The sequence below is a fragment of the Trachymyrmex septentrionalis genome, unplaced genomic scaffold, assembly GCF_001594115.1.
Source record: "Trachymyrmex septentrionalis isolate Tsep2-gDNA-1 unplaced genomic scaffold, Tsep1.0 scaffold83, whole genome shotgun sequence".
In the NCBI taxonomy this organism is placed as follows: domain Eukaryota; kingdom Metazoa; phylum Arthropoda; class Insecta; order Hymenoptera; family Formicidae; genus Trachymyrmex; species Trachymyrmex septentrionalis.
In genome coordinates, this window is record NW_017306018.1 from 3,471,864 (window position 1) to 3,487,750 (window position 15,887).

A 15,887-nucleotide genomic window follows, 5' to 3' on the forward strand; every position below is an offset into this window, starting at 1 on the left:
TTCGGAAAAACATACAGATACGGTAATTACATCAGTAATTAATTTAATAATGATACATTTACAAGTCAATTCGAATAAAATGTATAGAAATTGGAATTCTTTGTAAAGTTGAAGAAAAATGCAAAATAATATTATACGTGCTAAAATTCTAGTAAATTTTATAAAATTAGCAGATCCATATAGGAAAGGGCACCTACTTTTATAAATTTACTTTATTTTTCTGTCAAATGAGCGATCATCGTCTAGCCATTACACATTTCATAAAGCAAATTTTATTCGCTACTACGATTTGTTATTATTTCTTAATCTAGGTGATGGTAAATCACTATCACATCTTGATAGAAGTTAATTTTACCTTAGCACTGAACAAAATTTACTTAAAACAAATACACGTTTATAAAGTCTTGAAAGTTATTTGTGCTTACAATCTTGAGGATAGTATGATTTACTTTGCAGAAGACAATCATTTGAATGGATTTATTATAATTGTAATATATTTTTTACCTCTGGTATTTTTACTTTTAGGTAAGTAATAAATTTTGGTTTGTCATAAATTCGACAAAGCTAGCTAGAATATTTTTATTAGATTTGTAAGACCATTTTTCTCTCCGTGCTGAAACAACTTTTAAATATCTTACATTTATATCTTCGTGCATGTCGTAAATTAACTTGAAAAGAACGAGACGACAAGCGCATCTAGGTCAAAAGCTCCGTTTGATTTTTATCGGACTTATCACTTTCTCAATTTTTTCATCGATCGTCATTTTCGTTAAAAATTCTGTAAGTCTTTTATTTGCTTTATTACGAAATTCTAACAGGGAACACGAAAACGCCCGACAAAATAATTGGAATCATTTTTTCACGATTCCATCATAAAGAAATTATAAAGAAATTTATGGATCTATCGAGTGTAAGAGAAACGCGTTGGAAAAAAAATACGCTTTGCACATTGATAAGAGCGAAAAGCGTCAAAACCTCGTTTCTCTTAGACATCGTGTGTTTTTCCCACTGATAGATGCGAGTCGTGAATTTTATCTGTAAAATATATATCAATCTAGCTCGCAAACAGTTTCTGCGAAGAGCTTAGAGATTCTCCAATAGCGCTTTCGCGATCTCAATTGTTCCTCAATGCGTCCGATCTACATGCGAAAATTAATTTATATCAATCGACGCGTCGTGTGCACGAAACCACCATGGACGTCGGGCCTTGGTTTTCTTTTCGACATTGTAGTACAATTTAAAGTTAACGTTGAATTTTATGACGAATGTCACAAACCCAACAGATTACATGCAAATTTTTTTTTCACAACGGAAAAAAGAAAATTTGACACGTGAAGTGACAAAATGTTTTGTGCGGTACAAATGTTTTTGTATGTATAAAATGTATATAATATTCTCTTTTAAAGAAAAATTTTGCCTGCGCCCATGTCGCCCACTTAAATACAATTATTGATATCTTTAGAATATTGATGATTGAACTTCACTTCGTGGAACTGCCTCGAAGTTTCGAAATACCGAACGCAACTCATAGTACTCTGCGTACGCAAATAAGCCTAGGTCAATGGAGAACTGACTAATAGGATGATTTGCTTAACGTCGGTACACACACAATGAGTATCGTCGTGACGAAATGAAATTTAGTCTATCGCAAATATCCAGCGATTCAATCATTTCATACCGAAGAAAACAGTACGTGATTAAATAAAAAAATTTTCAATTTTTTTTCTAAGAACATTCATAATAATGCTTCGTCTACACAAGTTGGAGTTCATCTCAATTCAACATAAAGTGGTCAAAGCCACACGATTTTTACGTAAAAATTCCTGTCTACATGAAAAAAAAAAAAAAGTAAGAAATATAGAGAAAGCGAAAATTAAATGAGCTAGAAACTAAGTTATATATTTCTGATGTTTAGCGCAAGATTTTCATGCTGTAGCCGACTGACGGTTTACCAACCGCGCGAATTTGTTTAATAATTTAGAGTAATTTTGGGCGAATCCATTTTAACGATTTAAATCGGGAATTCAATCATTATTTGGATTACAAACGGTACCTCGTTTGTGCAGGACCAGCTGCTCCAGGTGGGCCATCAGGAGAAGGATAATAAAGGACGCAACGAGATCGACGTAATGTGCCATTTTCCCTCATCGATCGAATTCCGTGATTATTATGCTCACGCGACTCTTTCGCGATTGATATTTTTTCTTTCTTTTCGCGAGGAAATCGTAAATTGGATCTCTCGATTCTGCTTTTTATCACTTTCTTTTTTTCAAAATCTCTGAGAAAAATATGTGAGCGACCGTCCCGAGGAAGTTTCGTCCGAATGCGCCTCGAATGAGCGCTCAGCTTGCATTGAAGCATTTGGTACGCCGGCACTTCGGTTTTGTCATCTGTACCTTTATACATCTCCCTCGCAGGTCCCGGGCCTCTCCTTCTACCCTTTGTCCTCATCCTCCCTCCTTCTACTCGCAACACACTGTTGCGTAGCACGACAAGCATACTGTCCTTCCCTCTCGCACTCTCTTTTTCTCACTGCCTTATTAGATACGAGAATATACGCGTGATACGCTCGCAGACTCCGTGTGTTGATTAATAACGCGATTCGAGCAGAAACGGAGGCAAACCAGCGCGATAATCATCGAAATCGTCTGCATATCGTTTGCGACTTGATAGAAATCATCACGTAGCTCCAAATATCAATCAAAAGCTGTATTAAATCGTATTAAATAAATACAATTTCGAGTATAATTATTACTAAAAGATATTAACAATCAATCTTATACTTTAAATTATTACTTTGGCTTTGTCACAATCAATTCTCGATAAATTCGTTCTTTGGCTTTGTCACAATCATTTCTCAATATAAGTTCGTTTAAACTTTTATATCCAAGAAGAACAAGACAGTTAAAATAATATCAATTTAATGTCATATTGACCGATTATTGATTGAATTTATGCCATTTTCTTAATGATTCAATCGATTTTTAAAAATCATTTTTTACTCATTTTTTTAAAATTGTTTACAGCAAAGTTATATACTTTTAAATTTTTTTTAAATATTGATTTCTGAAATGCTTAATCACAATTTTGATATTACAAAAATATTTTTTAATTTAAGAATTTCTTAGATATGAAAAACTTCGATTCTATTATTATATTTTTTTGTGTTAATATAATTTTAAATAAAATGTTTTACGAATTATACATATAATAGAATATATTTTTTCAGTATAATAATTTAACATTCTGTCTTTTATATATTTGACCTTTAAAAAAAATATCGTTCGCGGCGCGTCAAAATGGCTCCCTCCTGACAAATTTCTGGATCCGTCAATGAGCACAAGGCAGCTTCACGGCTTATTCTTCGAGTTCTCCACCATCCTCGTGACTTCTTCCGCAGCTTCTGCTCCTCCAAGCCGCGGTACAAAGCAGCTTTTTTTGCGGAGACTTGCTCAACAGTGGCCCCCTTGTAACGCGAAATTTCGTATCATTCATCAGGCGCAAGTTGCCTCCAAATCTCAACCAGGGTAAATTTATAATGTGTATAAATCGTCATTTATAAATAGCGCCATTACAATTGTACGCTGTCAACGAGAAATGTTTAATGAGATTTTGCCTAACTCTGTTCTCTCTTCAGATACCAAAAAATTTTAGAAAACTCTTAGTCGTCGGAAGGAATTATCAAGAGAAACGCTTATGCGTTATTATACGATTTAACGTTACCGATTTGGTTTCGAAGATTGACTTATAAATCTGATCGCATATAAATTCTTATCCGTCGCCGAGTATCGCCCGCCATCATGATCGTAGCAGCGATATTGATGCTGACCGTGACACGCGTAACACCCTGGGGTGACAGAGTCGCGCATTATGAAAAAATCTCGCGTAATTCAGAAGCCGCCAGTAACACACGCATCATATCCTCGAGGCTCGCCGTCAGCGTCTTACAAAGCCACATCTTTGGGTCTAAAGTAATGCTTTTTTGCCGCGGTTGAGACTGCATGTGCTCGGTCTGCTCGTAATAGGGCGAACGAGCGACGACGTTGCGTGATCACGCGTGTCCATGTAAAAAAGCGGAGAATTTGACAATCTGCTGAGAAGGGGAAAAAAAAAAAGGAGATGCGGTTAACGCGCTTCGTAGGAGATAAGTTTATTTGCTCGGTCGCTTCCTGTTCCGCGTTTCGGCCGATGACAGCTATGATCGTGGCTCCCACGAATTTAACGATGATGATCTTGAAAAGCAGAGCATTAAAAAATTTTACAAGGAGAGAACGCGATAGGCCCTTTAGGATTTTCATCTCTTTTAGCGTAATGAATCTACATCGAAAATAAATTGTGCCATGTCCGAATATTTTTCTTGAACCTTGAATATTTTTGTGGACTTTGCAAATCGTATTTTTAATGTACGAATGGACCCCGCATTAGTCCTCCGTGATCCAACGTTTCTTTCACTGTTTCTTTTCTAATTCAACCGAGCCACTGATGCCTTATTGTATTTTTCAAAATGTTTTGGGCTCTAAAAAATTTGAAAAGATCCTCTTCTAACTTTCAAATTAAAAAAATACAACTTTACAATGATATGATCCGAAATATTTTTCATCTTTTTGTATGTGTCCAAATTTGAGGTAGAATAATTTAAAATTGAAAATTCATCTGGGTCTTCAAAGTCTCATTTTGATCACGGAAAGTTAATTATGTAGAAAATTAAATCCCGATGAAATGAGTCAGTTTTCATATATAATGTAAATGGGTAAATAAAAGGTATCATATATGCAAGATTTAATAATGAATAATTTCTGAGCTGTGGTGTATAAAAGATGTTCTGTACATGAGCACAAATTTCACACCTTTGATGCACCATTATTGCTAAAAACTATCCATTGAGCTTTACATCTACAATATTTTTTATTCACTATATTATAAGCTATATTATATGTGTGCAAACTAATTCATTATATTGTATTATCGAAATCCAATTTTCCAGATAATTAGTGCAGTCTTATCATGCATTAAAAAAAATGCTATATATACAAGAATCCAGTGTTCTCTCCTTCTTAAACAGATACTGATAACTTGATACTTTGATAACATTAAGAATTTATCTCGAAGCTGTTTAACTATCTAATTATCACAGTGAATTACACCGCGACAATTAAACAACGTTTGATAATAGCGATAGATGAGGAACATCGTGCACGTGTATCTACGAGACTAATGGACAATATAAAAACTCAAACTTTGTATCTCAAACTGGCAATTTTATTCGATTGATCTGTTACGTTATTGCGTAACACGGACACATCGTTTGATGGGAAGGTTTACACTTGATTCTCGTGTCCTCGCGTTTCATCTTTGCTGACACATTTATTCTTCATGCGATAAAAAAAGGATTTTTCGCATAGTATCTCCGTGAAAGAATGTAATGTACAATAAAAAATTTATTATAACTCGCCGCTTTCCAAAAAGGAGCCAGATAATTATAATAACCTTTCTCACATAAGACGCAGCGAATCGAATCAATAGGTATCAATAAATGTAATATATAAACACACAAGTGTCTAATGATAAAATACGAATCTTATTGATCTTATCATTTGTGTAATTTTGACAATATTTCCTTTTCTCACACATGTTAGCGGTAACACGTAATCTAATAAATACTGACAAAACCGTCCGAAAACAACACGAGAATATATATAGCCTTAATTTAAAAATATCGCTGTTGTACTTTATTCTAAAATTAGACAATTACAGCTTATTTTATTAAATCGACTACGAGCGCTTTCTATTCGAGAGTATAATAATTACTTGTTTCATCCTAGGTTTCGAATGTCGAGTAACTAATGAGATTCTGTTTACTGATGTGAATGTGTAACCGAAAATTTGCCTTATTTCTTCTCTATTAACGCCGATTATAGAAGATGTAATAATCGTAGATGATCGTCATAATTTTATATATTGATTTCACCTTTGTCATATAATACAAGAATCTCGTAAAATGAAATTATCGTTAGAACTAGGTAATGTATCAAATGTAATAAAAAAATATTTGCGAAACATTTACTTTACATGAGTAAATCGTGATACGCGGAGTGTGGAAGAACGTGAACGAGGTGTGTAAGATGAAAGTATTTTTCTGAGTGTGACAAGTTCGTTATGAATATCGTGATCAAAAACTGAACTCAATTCTTTAGATGATTGTGATCCAATAGAGAATTAATGCTAAACCGAAATGGATTTCGATACAGCACACATTCTCATTTGTCCGCGTAAATAATAAAATACACAATTTTACCTTGCAATTTTTTATCAAAAATTGTACATCTTTTTTGAGCGTAGCAACATATCTCTATATTGATAGAGATAGAATGTGGTAATCGGTTCATAAAATTTCAACTAAAATATTAAGTTCTATAATAATACATAAATATATAATATCTATGAGTTTATTGGAGGCAATATTATAACATGATGTAGCCAAAATCATATGCTATATCATAGTAATATGTAGTGTAAATTTTTAATATGTAACTTATAAACAGGACGCGAACATTTCTCATTACATCTGTTAGTAAAAGATATTTAAACACCATCAGATAAAATACAAGTGCAGTCTGCAATGATATAAATTAAATAAGTTAGTAACAATCACCAAGAGACATTAAAAATTTTTTATCACTACAGTTTCCAGAGTAATAATAGACAATATGTATGATTGTAAAAAATATTCAAATAGCAAAGAATAAAATCTTTATTCTAAGTGTAATTTTTATTCAAAAGTAATAAGACAATGGAGTAAAAATCCGTGTATTTCATGTGCGGAAGGTATAGTCGTCACTCTCAAAAATTCTATAAGTAGACACCTCGTTCTGGAAGTTATCTAAAGAATTTTTATATGAAAGCAAATGGAACTCTTTATCTAATGCCTCGTTCTATTTTATCCTAACTTATTCATAAAATCCGCGATATTGAGAACCAAGCGGACGTTATTTTATAAAGGGAACGACGACTAGGCCATATGAATATAACTGAGGAATTTGTCTTATGTTTTGATACAGATTTAGTGCAATGGTAAAACCTATCTAATTTAATCCAGACCCTTTCCTTTCAAACCACTTTCAATATATCTTAACAAATGCTGTATTTTTATACACAGGTTCTCAATCGAAAGAGTCTAGATCTTCTAAATTCTGCTTCTCTATTTTCATATATTCAGAAAAAATGTGTCCTGAGATTTATTCATATGGCATATTGTTTTCAGTCCACTAAACTATCTGCTCTTGATTGATTCGGTGCACAAAATTTCATTCATTTTTCTTTCTTTCTTTTTTTCACGTTTTTGTATGATGTCAGAAACCAAACTCCAACTTTATATAGGTTCTTCTCCCTCTGTAACAATTAAATGGACCTCTGTATAGCATCAAGCATATTACACAATAATATTTAAGTGTTAGTTCTAATACATACCTTCACGATCCCCTTCATCGTCCAATAGATCATCCTCTTCGTTGACACCATCATCTTCATCATTCACAGCCTCGTCCTCATCATCGTCTTCATCAACATCATCCTCGACCACCACTATACTATCATCTCCCTCTTCTCCTTCTCCTCCTTCATCACCTTCCGCACCATCTTCCTCTTCGTCCTCCTCTTCGCTTTCACATTCTTCACCGTCGCATTCTTCACCCTCAATACCATTTTCAACTTCCATATCTGGAGCCAGATAATACTAGAACCCATCAAATGAAAATAATTAAGGTATATAGTACATGTATATAGAAATAAATTGATATTTTTCAACATCGTTGACATATCCACATTTAAATGTATCTTGAGAGTACTCTTTAAATTCATTAGGGTAGTATCACTTTAAAGGGTGAAAATGGAGCCAGTCTTAAAAAAAGAGTGGCTTAATTTTCAATTTTTAAGAGTAAGATGTACTCGATATGTTTCAGAGAATAGTATTTACCTGCAATGGATTAGGCCACATGTCATCTTTAATAAGTTCAGCTATCTCATCTGAGCTTGGATCTCCGTGATCCGTAAACCAATCAAAAAATGACCTGTGCTTGAGTGGCCTCTTACGTCCTTTCAGTGGTGCTTTGGTTTTTGCTTTCTTTGTTAAATCCGCACCCTCTTTCCAACGAATAAATGTACTTTGAGATGCTGGATCTCCTGCAAAACAGCAGGAGATTCATCGCAACTATGACACTCAATTGAATTATATCATACTGTATATTATTTTTTAAATTATAACAGAACCATAGAGTTTTCCATATATTATTGATTTAATATGAGATTGCTGACAACAAATGCGCTCACCAGAAGATCCTAGATGAAATTCCTTAGTTAAAACATCATTTTCAAAATATGGATTCTCATCAAAGTAAAAATTAATCCTATAGCCAGATTTGATATCTTCGAATTCTTCAACTTCTAATTTGTTTAAGAATCTCAATGCATCTTCCTCGTCTTCTTCTAATATTTCTGCTATTTCTTTGTTGTTTACAAACTGAACTTCTTATAAGGAAAAATATTAATATGAATCAATATTTTTACATTAAATAACAATTCATAATAAAATAACAATCATTAATGCTATTTTAATTCGAAACAATTCATGACAGACTCAAAATTGGAATACTAAATAATTCTAGAAACATCCAGGATTTGATCTGTATTCACTTAAAGAGTTACTAATTTAGACATGCAATATTAAAAGATTGACATATCGTCGCGTTTTCGCGAGCTGACAATCCGGCACGGCGCCAATCCTCCGAGAGTGTAGCATTAATTTGACGAGTGATAGAAAAAGCATAATCATAAAATGCGTAGCCGTCTACGAATCTATAAGCGGTTACACACGCTCACGCACGTACACAAGTAGGTAAGATGGCGGCGGTTGCCGGTGGACGCCGGCACCGCCGAGAAACGTCAAAGAGTCTCGCACGCCGTGCGCCGATCTCCCGTTGTCGACTCGCGGAACGGTGGGCGCGGCGTCGATGAAAAGGATACAGCGGTGACCCAGAAGTTGGGTATCCTCTTAATGATGTCGTTACGCTTCTGGAAGTAGGGCTTGCGCAGCTTGTTATACTTCTTCTCGACCTCGAGGATCTCGTCGCTGGCCTTCTCGTTCAGGCCATCGATTTGATTCTGACAGCCGTCGATCTCCTCGAGAGTCTTCTGTATCTCGACGTCGTAATCGCGGGCGTCCCCCTCGCCCGAGCCTGGATCTTCCTCCTTGGCCTTCTTGTTCGACGACGACATGGTTGTTAAACGCGCGCTCTCGCCACCACCACCACCACTACTACACGCCGCACTCTGTTCTGTTTATTTCCCGTACGCCGTACGCGGTGTCGCGGTTCGCGGTACGCGTTCGCTGGTTCGCTCTCGTCGGCTCTCGTCACGCCAAATGTCCCAAGTGGCCAAATGTACGACGCGCGCAACCGACTTACCGACTGCGACCCATGATCCGCCAATTCTCTAGATAGGCAAACTCGTGGCATTCGTATCCTGGTCAACCACCGCGCCGGCCGCATTAAGTATATTAAGTCCGTATTGCATGAATTTTAATTATTCTACAAGTAAAAAACGAATAATCCACATATGATATCTTTATCAAAAGCTCCGTTCAGCGGAAAGGGCAGCTTTGCGACTGTTGTAAAATTCTTTAATATGATTAATCTTGCCCCTAGTTCTTTGCTAGATCTAAATATAAGATCTGATTGTATCAACGTTTCTTTGACTTTAAGCACCGACGAGATACTATTAAAGACTGTCAACTCTGGACAAATTTTCGGCGGTATAAAAGGGCCCGGAGGTAGTTGAAGAACGCTGACAATTATCGACAATTGATATAAATTTGCTATTATTATATTAACATAAATATTTGGTTCATACATTATTAAATTCATGATTTTTTATTATATAAATGTTCCATAAATATATATGCATACTTGTAAAGTTATAATATTCTATATATTGCAGAAAAATTACAATTTTTTCTCTGCAGTTATCATCTCTGTTGATAATCAAATTTTGACGATACATTGAAATTGTAATTTTAAAGAAAAATCGAGTATTATTGAGTTCTAAATGCATAAATACGTCCACTAAACTAATAAATCATAAAATTAGTACAATATTTTCAGTTTTTAACTCTTAATTACTTCAATATTCACAAAGACACCAACTCCCGTAAGGATGTCGGTCTTTAATAGTATCTCGTCGGTGTTTTAAGCAAGAAACTCTCTCTGTCTTGTTTTAAAGCGAAAAAGAAACAGAGACGGAGAGAGTTTTAAGCTTAAAGTCAAAGTAACGTTGACTATGCAACTGAGCCCAAACCAATCATATTTAAGAATTTTACAACAGTTGCAAAACTGCTTTCTCTGGTAAACGCAGCCAAATTGATTATTGAAGTTTGAGGATTGAAAATTAAAGACTTAAAATTAAACACTGAGATTAAGACCTACTAAAATTAAAATAATTCGATTGTTTAAGTTTTATTGCGTTATAGTCTAACTTTTAAGGTGCAGCCACATTAGAAGAAACAAGGAATTGGAAATAAAGAATAAAGATTTCAACTATCAGAAATCGGTTACACCGGAATATACGATTCCTGATAAATTGGAATCCTTGTTTCTAATTCCTTATTCCTTCTATTGTGGTTGCACCATTAAGGTCCCATTTACAATTAAAATGTCTATTAAAATAAGAGATAAGATAATAAATCTACATTGTTTAATGAAGCTATAACAAGCAATAACAAATATGGTAATTAAGATGCGTTCAATATATTGTTATATTAATTAACAATATTACTATACAATTACAATTTCTTTTTTTACAATTATAAGCTATCAAACAATGTAAATTTTGCTCTTCAATCTCACAAGCTTATTATTTTATACATTTTATATGAATAAATACTTTAGTCTGAAATCAAGTAAGCAAAATGTATGTTTTAACAACAGATCTGTTTGCTTGCACTTTTAACACTCGACATCTTCGCTTTCTCTCTTTTCAAGGCAAAATATGTATCTATCTCATTTTAAGTGCAAAAATATTTGGGGATTTCATGCATCGCGAATAGATCTATTTATAGATAAATATAACAGGATTCATGTATATTATAATCTATAAATACGAATCTTACGTTTGATATTTTTTTCACAAAATAGTAATAATTTCATAAAAACTCTATTTAAAGATCTATAAATGTATAATTATGAATAATATAAATATGTAACTTAAGACTGGAGTACAGACTTAATTTGCATAACGTACAATGCATGAAGCATAAGAAAATTAACCATAGTTTTCTATTTCATAAAAAGAAAGAAAACAAAGGATCTTGATTGATTCATTTTCTTCTCTCTTTTGCATTATGCATTATGCACTTTGTGCTACCGCGGCGTGCTATATTCTTATTGTAATTATTGTAATATGTAAATGTCTTAATATCTGAAATTACAATAATTGTAGACATAGCTTTTAAATTTTGATTTATTTCTTATACTATTATTATTTATATCTTATACTATTATTATATTCTTATAATATTTTGGCAATAGATTTCTACGATTGAAACTTTAATTAGTATAATCAACAATTGTTGATTAAAGTTGTGACATACTTTGCTATTCCAATTATCGATAATAACGCAATTTTATCATTAATATTTATTACCGACAAAGTTTTAGATTTATTGAAATCAACAAAAACATTAAAAAATATATTCACATAAGAGATGACACTAATCAATTAAATTTCAAGAAATCTTAAAATTTGAATTTTGAGGATTTGTAGAAATTTGTTAAACTTTCAAACGTGTAATACAATATTAAAAAATAATCAAGTTATATCCCGATAAAAAATTTTTCATGCATAAATATGTATATAAATATGTATAAACATACATAAATATTCATAAACATGTATAATCATGTATGTCCATACATCCTTCTTTCTTTTGTAAAATTCTTTTTTAGTGTAATAGAAATAATAATAGTAATGTGAAAACGTAAAAAATAATTAAAAGGATAATTTTCACATTATTATATACAATTATACATAATTTTTTCACCTTTCTTCAAACTTGATTTTTTCTAAAACAGACACGTAAAAATTATTCTTTATAGTACACGATTAAAAATCTACAATTATTGCAATTTCAAGAGGAATTAATTTTTTATAAATTTTTATATCAGTACCCAATGCAGCACAAAAAGCTTGCAGCAATATTGCTGCAACGTTTGCAATGTTGCCGGAATGGTCTGTGTTGTAACAAGTACTGAGGCGGACTCATTCGCTTGTTCCGCCCGCGCAAAAGCACGTTCGTAAGCACAATTTCGAGTTTCGAAATTGTTGTCTTTGGTTGATCCGGTTGACTAGGGATAGCTGGAAATCCTCGCGAGGATTGTGAGAAATGATATCCGGTCTGATATTTCCAGTCTTCACGCATCAATCTCGCTTGTCACCGTCGTCGCCGGCGTGGCGATAGAAATGGAAAAGTTACGCGGAAAACGACGTGGTTTCGAGATCGAAGATTCCGGCGGATAAAAATGTTCCTCATAGCCTCATACTGATAGAACCGGGCCGTCTACTGGCGCGACCCCCACTCAGTGGCGTCGACGCGAGCGAATGGCGGTCGGCGCGCGCCGTCGCCGGTATGCGCGACTGCCAATCGCCGTCCGCGTAGTATCATCGCGTCCGGGATGTCGCTCACGGAACCAAGATGGCATCCGAGGATGGTGCGGGTATCGTGTCAAACGTAGGATATGATGTAAATAATACAAGCCAGCGGGCAATCGAGTCAGTTGGGAGCGAAATAGTGGGTGTTACGTCATCCAGAACGGCGACGCGTATCGTCGTCGAGGAGACGGACGAAGGCACGCGTGATCCCGCGCATAATTCGCCGAGGACGCCCACGGGTCTCCCTGCAGCGTCACCGTTTCACACGAACACGGAAGGGCACGCGTTACAGAGAAACACGGGCCCCGCGAGCTCGTCTGGTGATGTGGCTCAACTGGTTGCGAGCGGCGAGCCTGACAACGAAACGCACCAGCCGTCCTCTCAACGGCGCAGCATGTCTTGTCATGATAGTGACCTGGACGACACTGTTCGTCTTCCAGAAGAGCTAGACGGTAATTTCTCCTTCCGTATTATTCCTTGTTGCGCGAAGCGCCTTAGAAAATAGATGTTCAAGCGACCGGTAGTTCTTTGGTATCTGTCATTTGTAACGCCGGAATGTATTTATCTTAGTGGTCTGCTGAAGTCTGACAGCTCCCTACCAAAGCTTCGCACATTCCAATGTTCTAATCCATAGATTATATTCAATGCAGATAAAACGTAGTTGAGTAATAATAGAGATAAATTTGTGTTGATTTGATATGTATAGCAATTACTAAATAATTATTACTGAGGAATATATTTATAAACTCTGTTAACGATATTTATATTTTATATTTCATAATCCATATATTTATTTTAAATTTATTTTTAATATATAAAGGTATAGGTATAAAAATGGATATGTACGCATTATGCTATGAAAGTTGTATTTTATTTCTTTTCTACAGCATTAATATAAAAGCAAATTGAATTGATTAGAATTATTTTCATAATAATTATTATTGCGTTTGGCTGAAATACTACCATATATTTGTGTATGCTTTTTATTTACCAAGTTTTAAATAATATAAATGGAAAAAATGCTAATTTAGAGTCTATAATTTTATAGTCTATAATGATAGTTCTTGAAAAGAAAATAATTTTTTTTTTCGTAGAAGAATAATACAGAGCAGAAGTTTTAAATGTAAGGTTGTATATTTTATAAAATTGAAAATTGGATTCTTAAAACGGATCATCATTTATCTCATACTCCTGTACTCAAAACCTTTTACTTTCATGTAAAACCAAAGACCATATTTATTACACTTGTTAAATAAAATGATATATGTATGATGCAGGAAGTCCAGATTATTGCAACAATGATGTAGTAAAAACTGCTAAGGAACCAGTTGAACATATTACACATGTATGTATGATGTAATTTTTGTAAGATATTTTTTGTATTATTATGCATTCTACACTGACACATATCATTGACAGTACAATTCTTACATTTAATTATATTATAGAAATGATACAATCAAGACAATTGTTATCTAATTAACTTTTTTCTGTTTAGACCGATTCCACACGTAACGACACAATGTTATCTGGAGATATGCACATATTATCCACAAAAACAAAATTAGAAGGATGTGTGAATTTTTCCAATAACACCCCACAGTTGGGAGAGAGTCCACAAAGTAATGGCGAAGTGATCAGTAGTCCGAGGAGTCCAGATTATCCTCCGAGAGTTTCTGTCAGTCCTCATCCTCACAGTCAAGATACGACATTTCCCATTAGCATGATGTCGGCGAATTCTACAGTTATTATGGATACAGCAAAATATAATGAAGAGAATACTGAAAAGAACACAGTTACGTGTACGGATAAAATAGCTGATAATCTATTTTGTTCGTCGCCGAAGAAAATAGGCGATTCACAAATTATAAAAACAGAATTGAACGAGCAGCAAGACGTTGCCGAAGATGTTATAAACAAAGAACTGACAGCAGAGCCTATTGAGATTAAGAAAGAATTTGTGGATTTGCAGGAAACATTTGAAATGGTTAAATCCGAATGGACAAAAGATAATTTTTCGGAGATAGAATCGAATAGAAAGAAATTGGCAATAGAATTTCATGACAAATCCACAGATTCCATTGCTAATCCATCTTCCAGTTTGCATTCATCTTCGAGAGAGAAACGCTCAAAAGAAGACAGACGATATTGTTCACGATGTCACAAACGCAAAGGAATTAAACGAGCAAGCATTGGTGTACAATGCAAACGGGACCGTCATGTTTTGTCTTCGTTGAGTAGTAAGGTTCTCCCTTTCTCGAAATCAGTCAATGAAAACTTAAGGTTAAATCTACAAACGAAAAACTATAAGATGCTAAACAATCCGGTGACGAAGAAGGAATTACTGGAAGGCCTAAAGTACAAAAAGTTCATCCATATAGAAACGTATCCTAATGGTGGTGCAACAGTTGTCCATATGTTTCAGGATGAAATTGGTACTTTAACAAATGAGCAAATGCAAGAATTGGCACAGGAGTATTTCAAAGTACGTAAACACGATTTAATGTTGTAATAAAATGAGAAATTGGAGCAGCTTTATACAACTTTAACCAAAACTTTTTTGGTTTTATGCACAGTTAATTCTTATTGTATAAAGTCTGTTTATATTTCCTAGGTGGTTTTCGGTGAAGACGAAAATGGAAATGCTCACCATGTTATGGGTATAGTACATAATGCAGCTGCATATCTACCTGATCTTCTGGACTATATGGCGAATAATTATCCCACATTGACTGTAAAAAACGGGGTTTTGGGTAGAAACAGTGACATAGAAACAACCACAATGGCTCAATATAAAGATCAAGTTTGTAAAGCTTATAGTAACGGCACTATTAGATACGGGCCGTTGCATCAAATAAGTCTAGTGGGTACTGTTCACGAAGAAGTTGGTGGATATTTTCCGGATCTACTACAAAAATTAGAAGAAAACCCGTTCCTAAAAATGGTAAGTATTGTATTGGGTGGATCCATATATTCGTTCGCTTTTTGAAGGCTAAAATGAAACAAGTTTTTTTCATACAAAGGATGAATTTTAATCAATAATATATTCTCCGTTTTTGTTGATGACCTCTTGCCATCTTTCCAACAATTTCATTATTCCGCTCTCATAGAAGGTCTGGGGCTTAGAGGCGAAAAACCGGTCGAGGTACGTTTTCACAGCTGTCTGATCAGCGAACGATTTCCCGTTGAGG

At 34.4% G+C, this 15,887-nt stretch overlaps 3 protein-coding genes across 5 annotated transcripts in view; 1 reads left to right on the plus strand and 2 right to left on the minus strand.

Annotated features, from left to right (window-relative positions):
• Positions 1-2,334, minus strand: part of LOC108755100 (fibrillin-1) — an 18,247-nt gene extending 15,913 nt beyond the window's left edge. For both annotated transcript variants that reach the window (XM_018497906.1, XM_018497904.1), the window contains exon 1: positions 2,054-2,334. In XM_018497906.1, coding sequence (XP_018353408.1) covers positions 2,054-2,138 — 85 coding nt within the window. In that variant the 5' untranslated portion in view covers positions 2,139-2,334. The remainder of the gene's footprint in view (positions 1-2,053) is intronic.
• A 4,991-nt stretch (positions 2,335-7,325) lies between these two features.
• On the minus strand, positions 7,326-9,569 carry LOC108755040 (protein SET). Of its 2 annotated transcripts, none has more exons than XM_018497765.1 (5): positions 9,019-9,569; positions 8,326-8,515; positions 7,973-8,178; positions 7,468-7,732; positions 7,326-7,389 (listed from the first exon to the last, which is right to left on the minus strand). In XM_018497765.1, the coding sequence occupies exons 1-5, from the start codon at positions 9,268-9,270 to the stop codon at positions 7,370-7,372; spliced, it is 933 nt and encodes a 310-aa protein (XP_018353267.1). In that variant the 5' UTR covers positions 9,271-9,569; the 3' UTR covers positions 7,326-7,369. The 2 variants fall into 2 exon arrangements, with proteins under 2 accessions (XP_018353267.1, XP_018353268.1); XM_018497766.1 differs by having other exon boundaries at positions 7,973-8,169; positions 9,019-9,566.
• A 3,170-nt stretch (positions 9,570-12,739) lies between these two features.
• LOC108755042 overlaps positions 12,740-15,887 on the plus strand; it is a 7,265-nt gene continuing 4,117 nt past the window's right edge. The window contains exons 1-4 of the mRNA XM_018497771.1: positions 12,740-13,148; positions 13,974-14,041; positions 14,195-15,181; positions 15,311-15,640. Of these exons, the coding sequence (XP_018353273.1) occupies positions 12,740-13,148; positions 13,974-14,041; positions 14,195-15,181; positions 15,311-15,640 (1,794 nt within the window). The remainder of the gene's footprint in view (positions 13,149-13,973; positions 14,042-14,194; positions 15,182-15,310; positions 15,641-15,887) is intronic.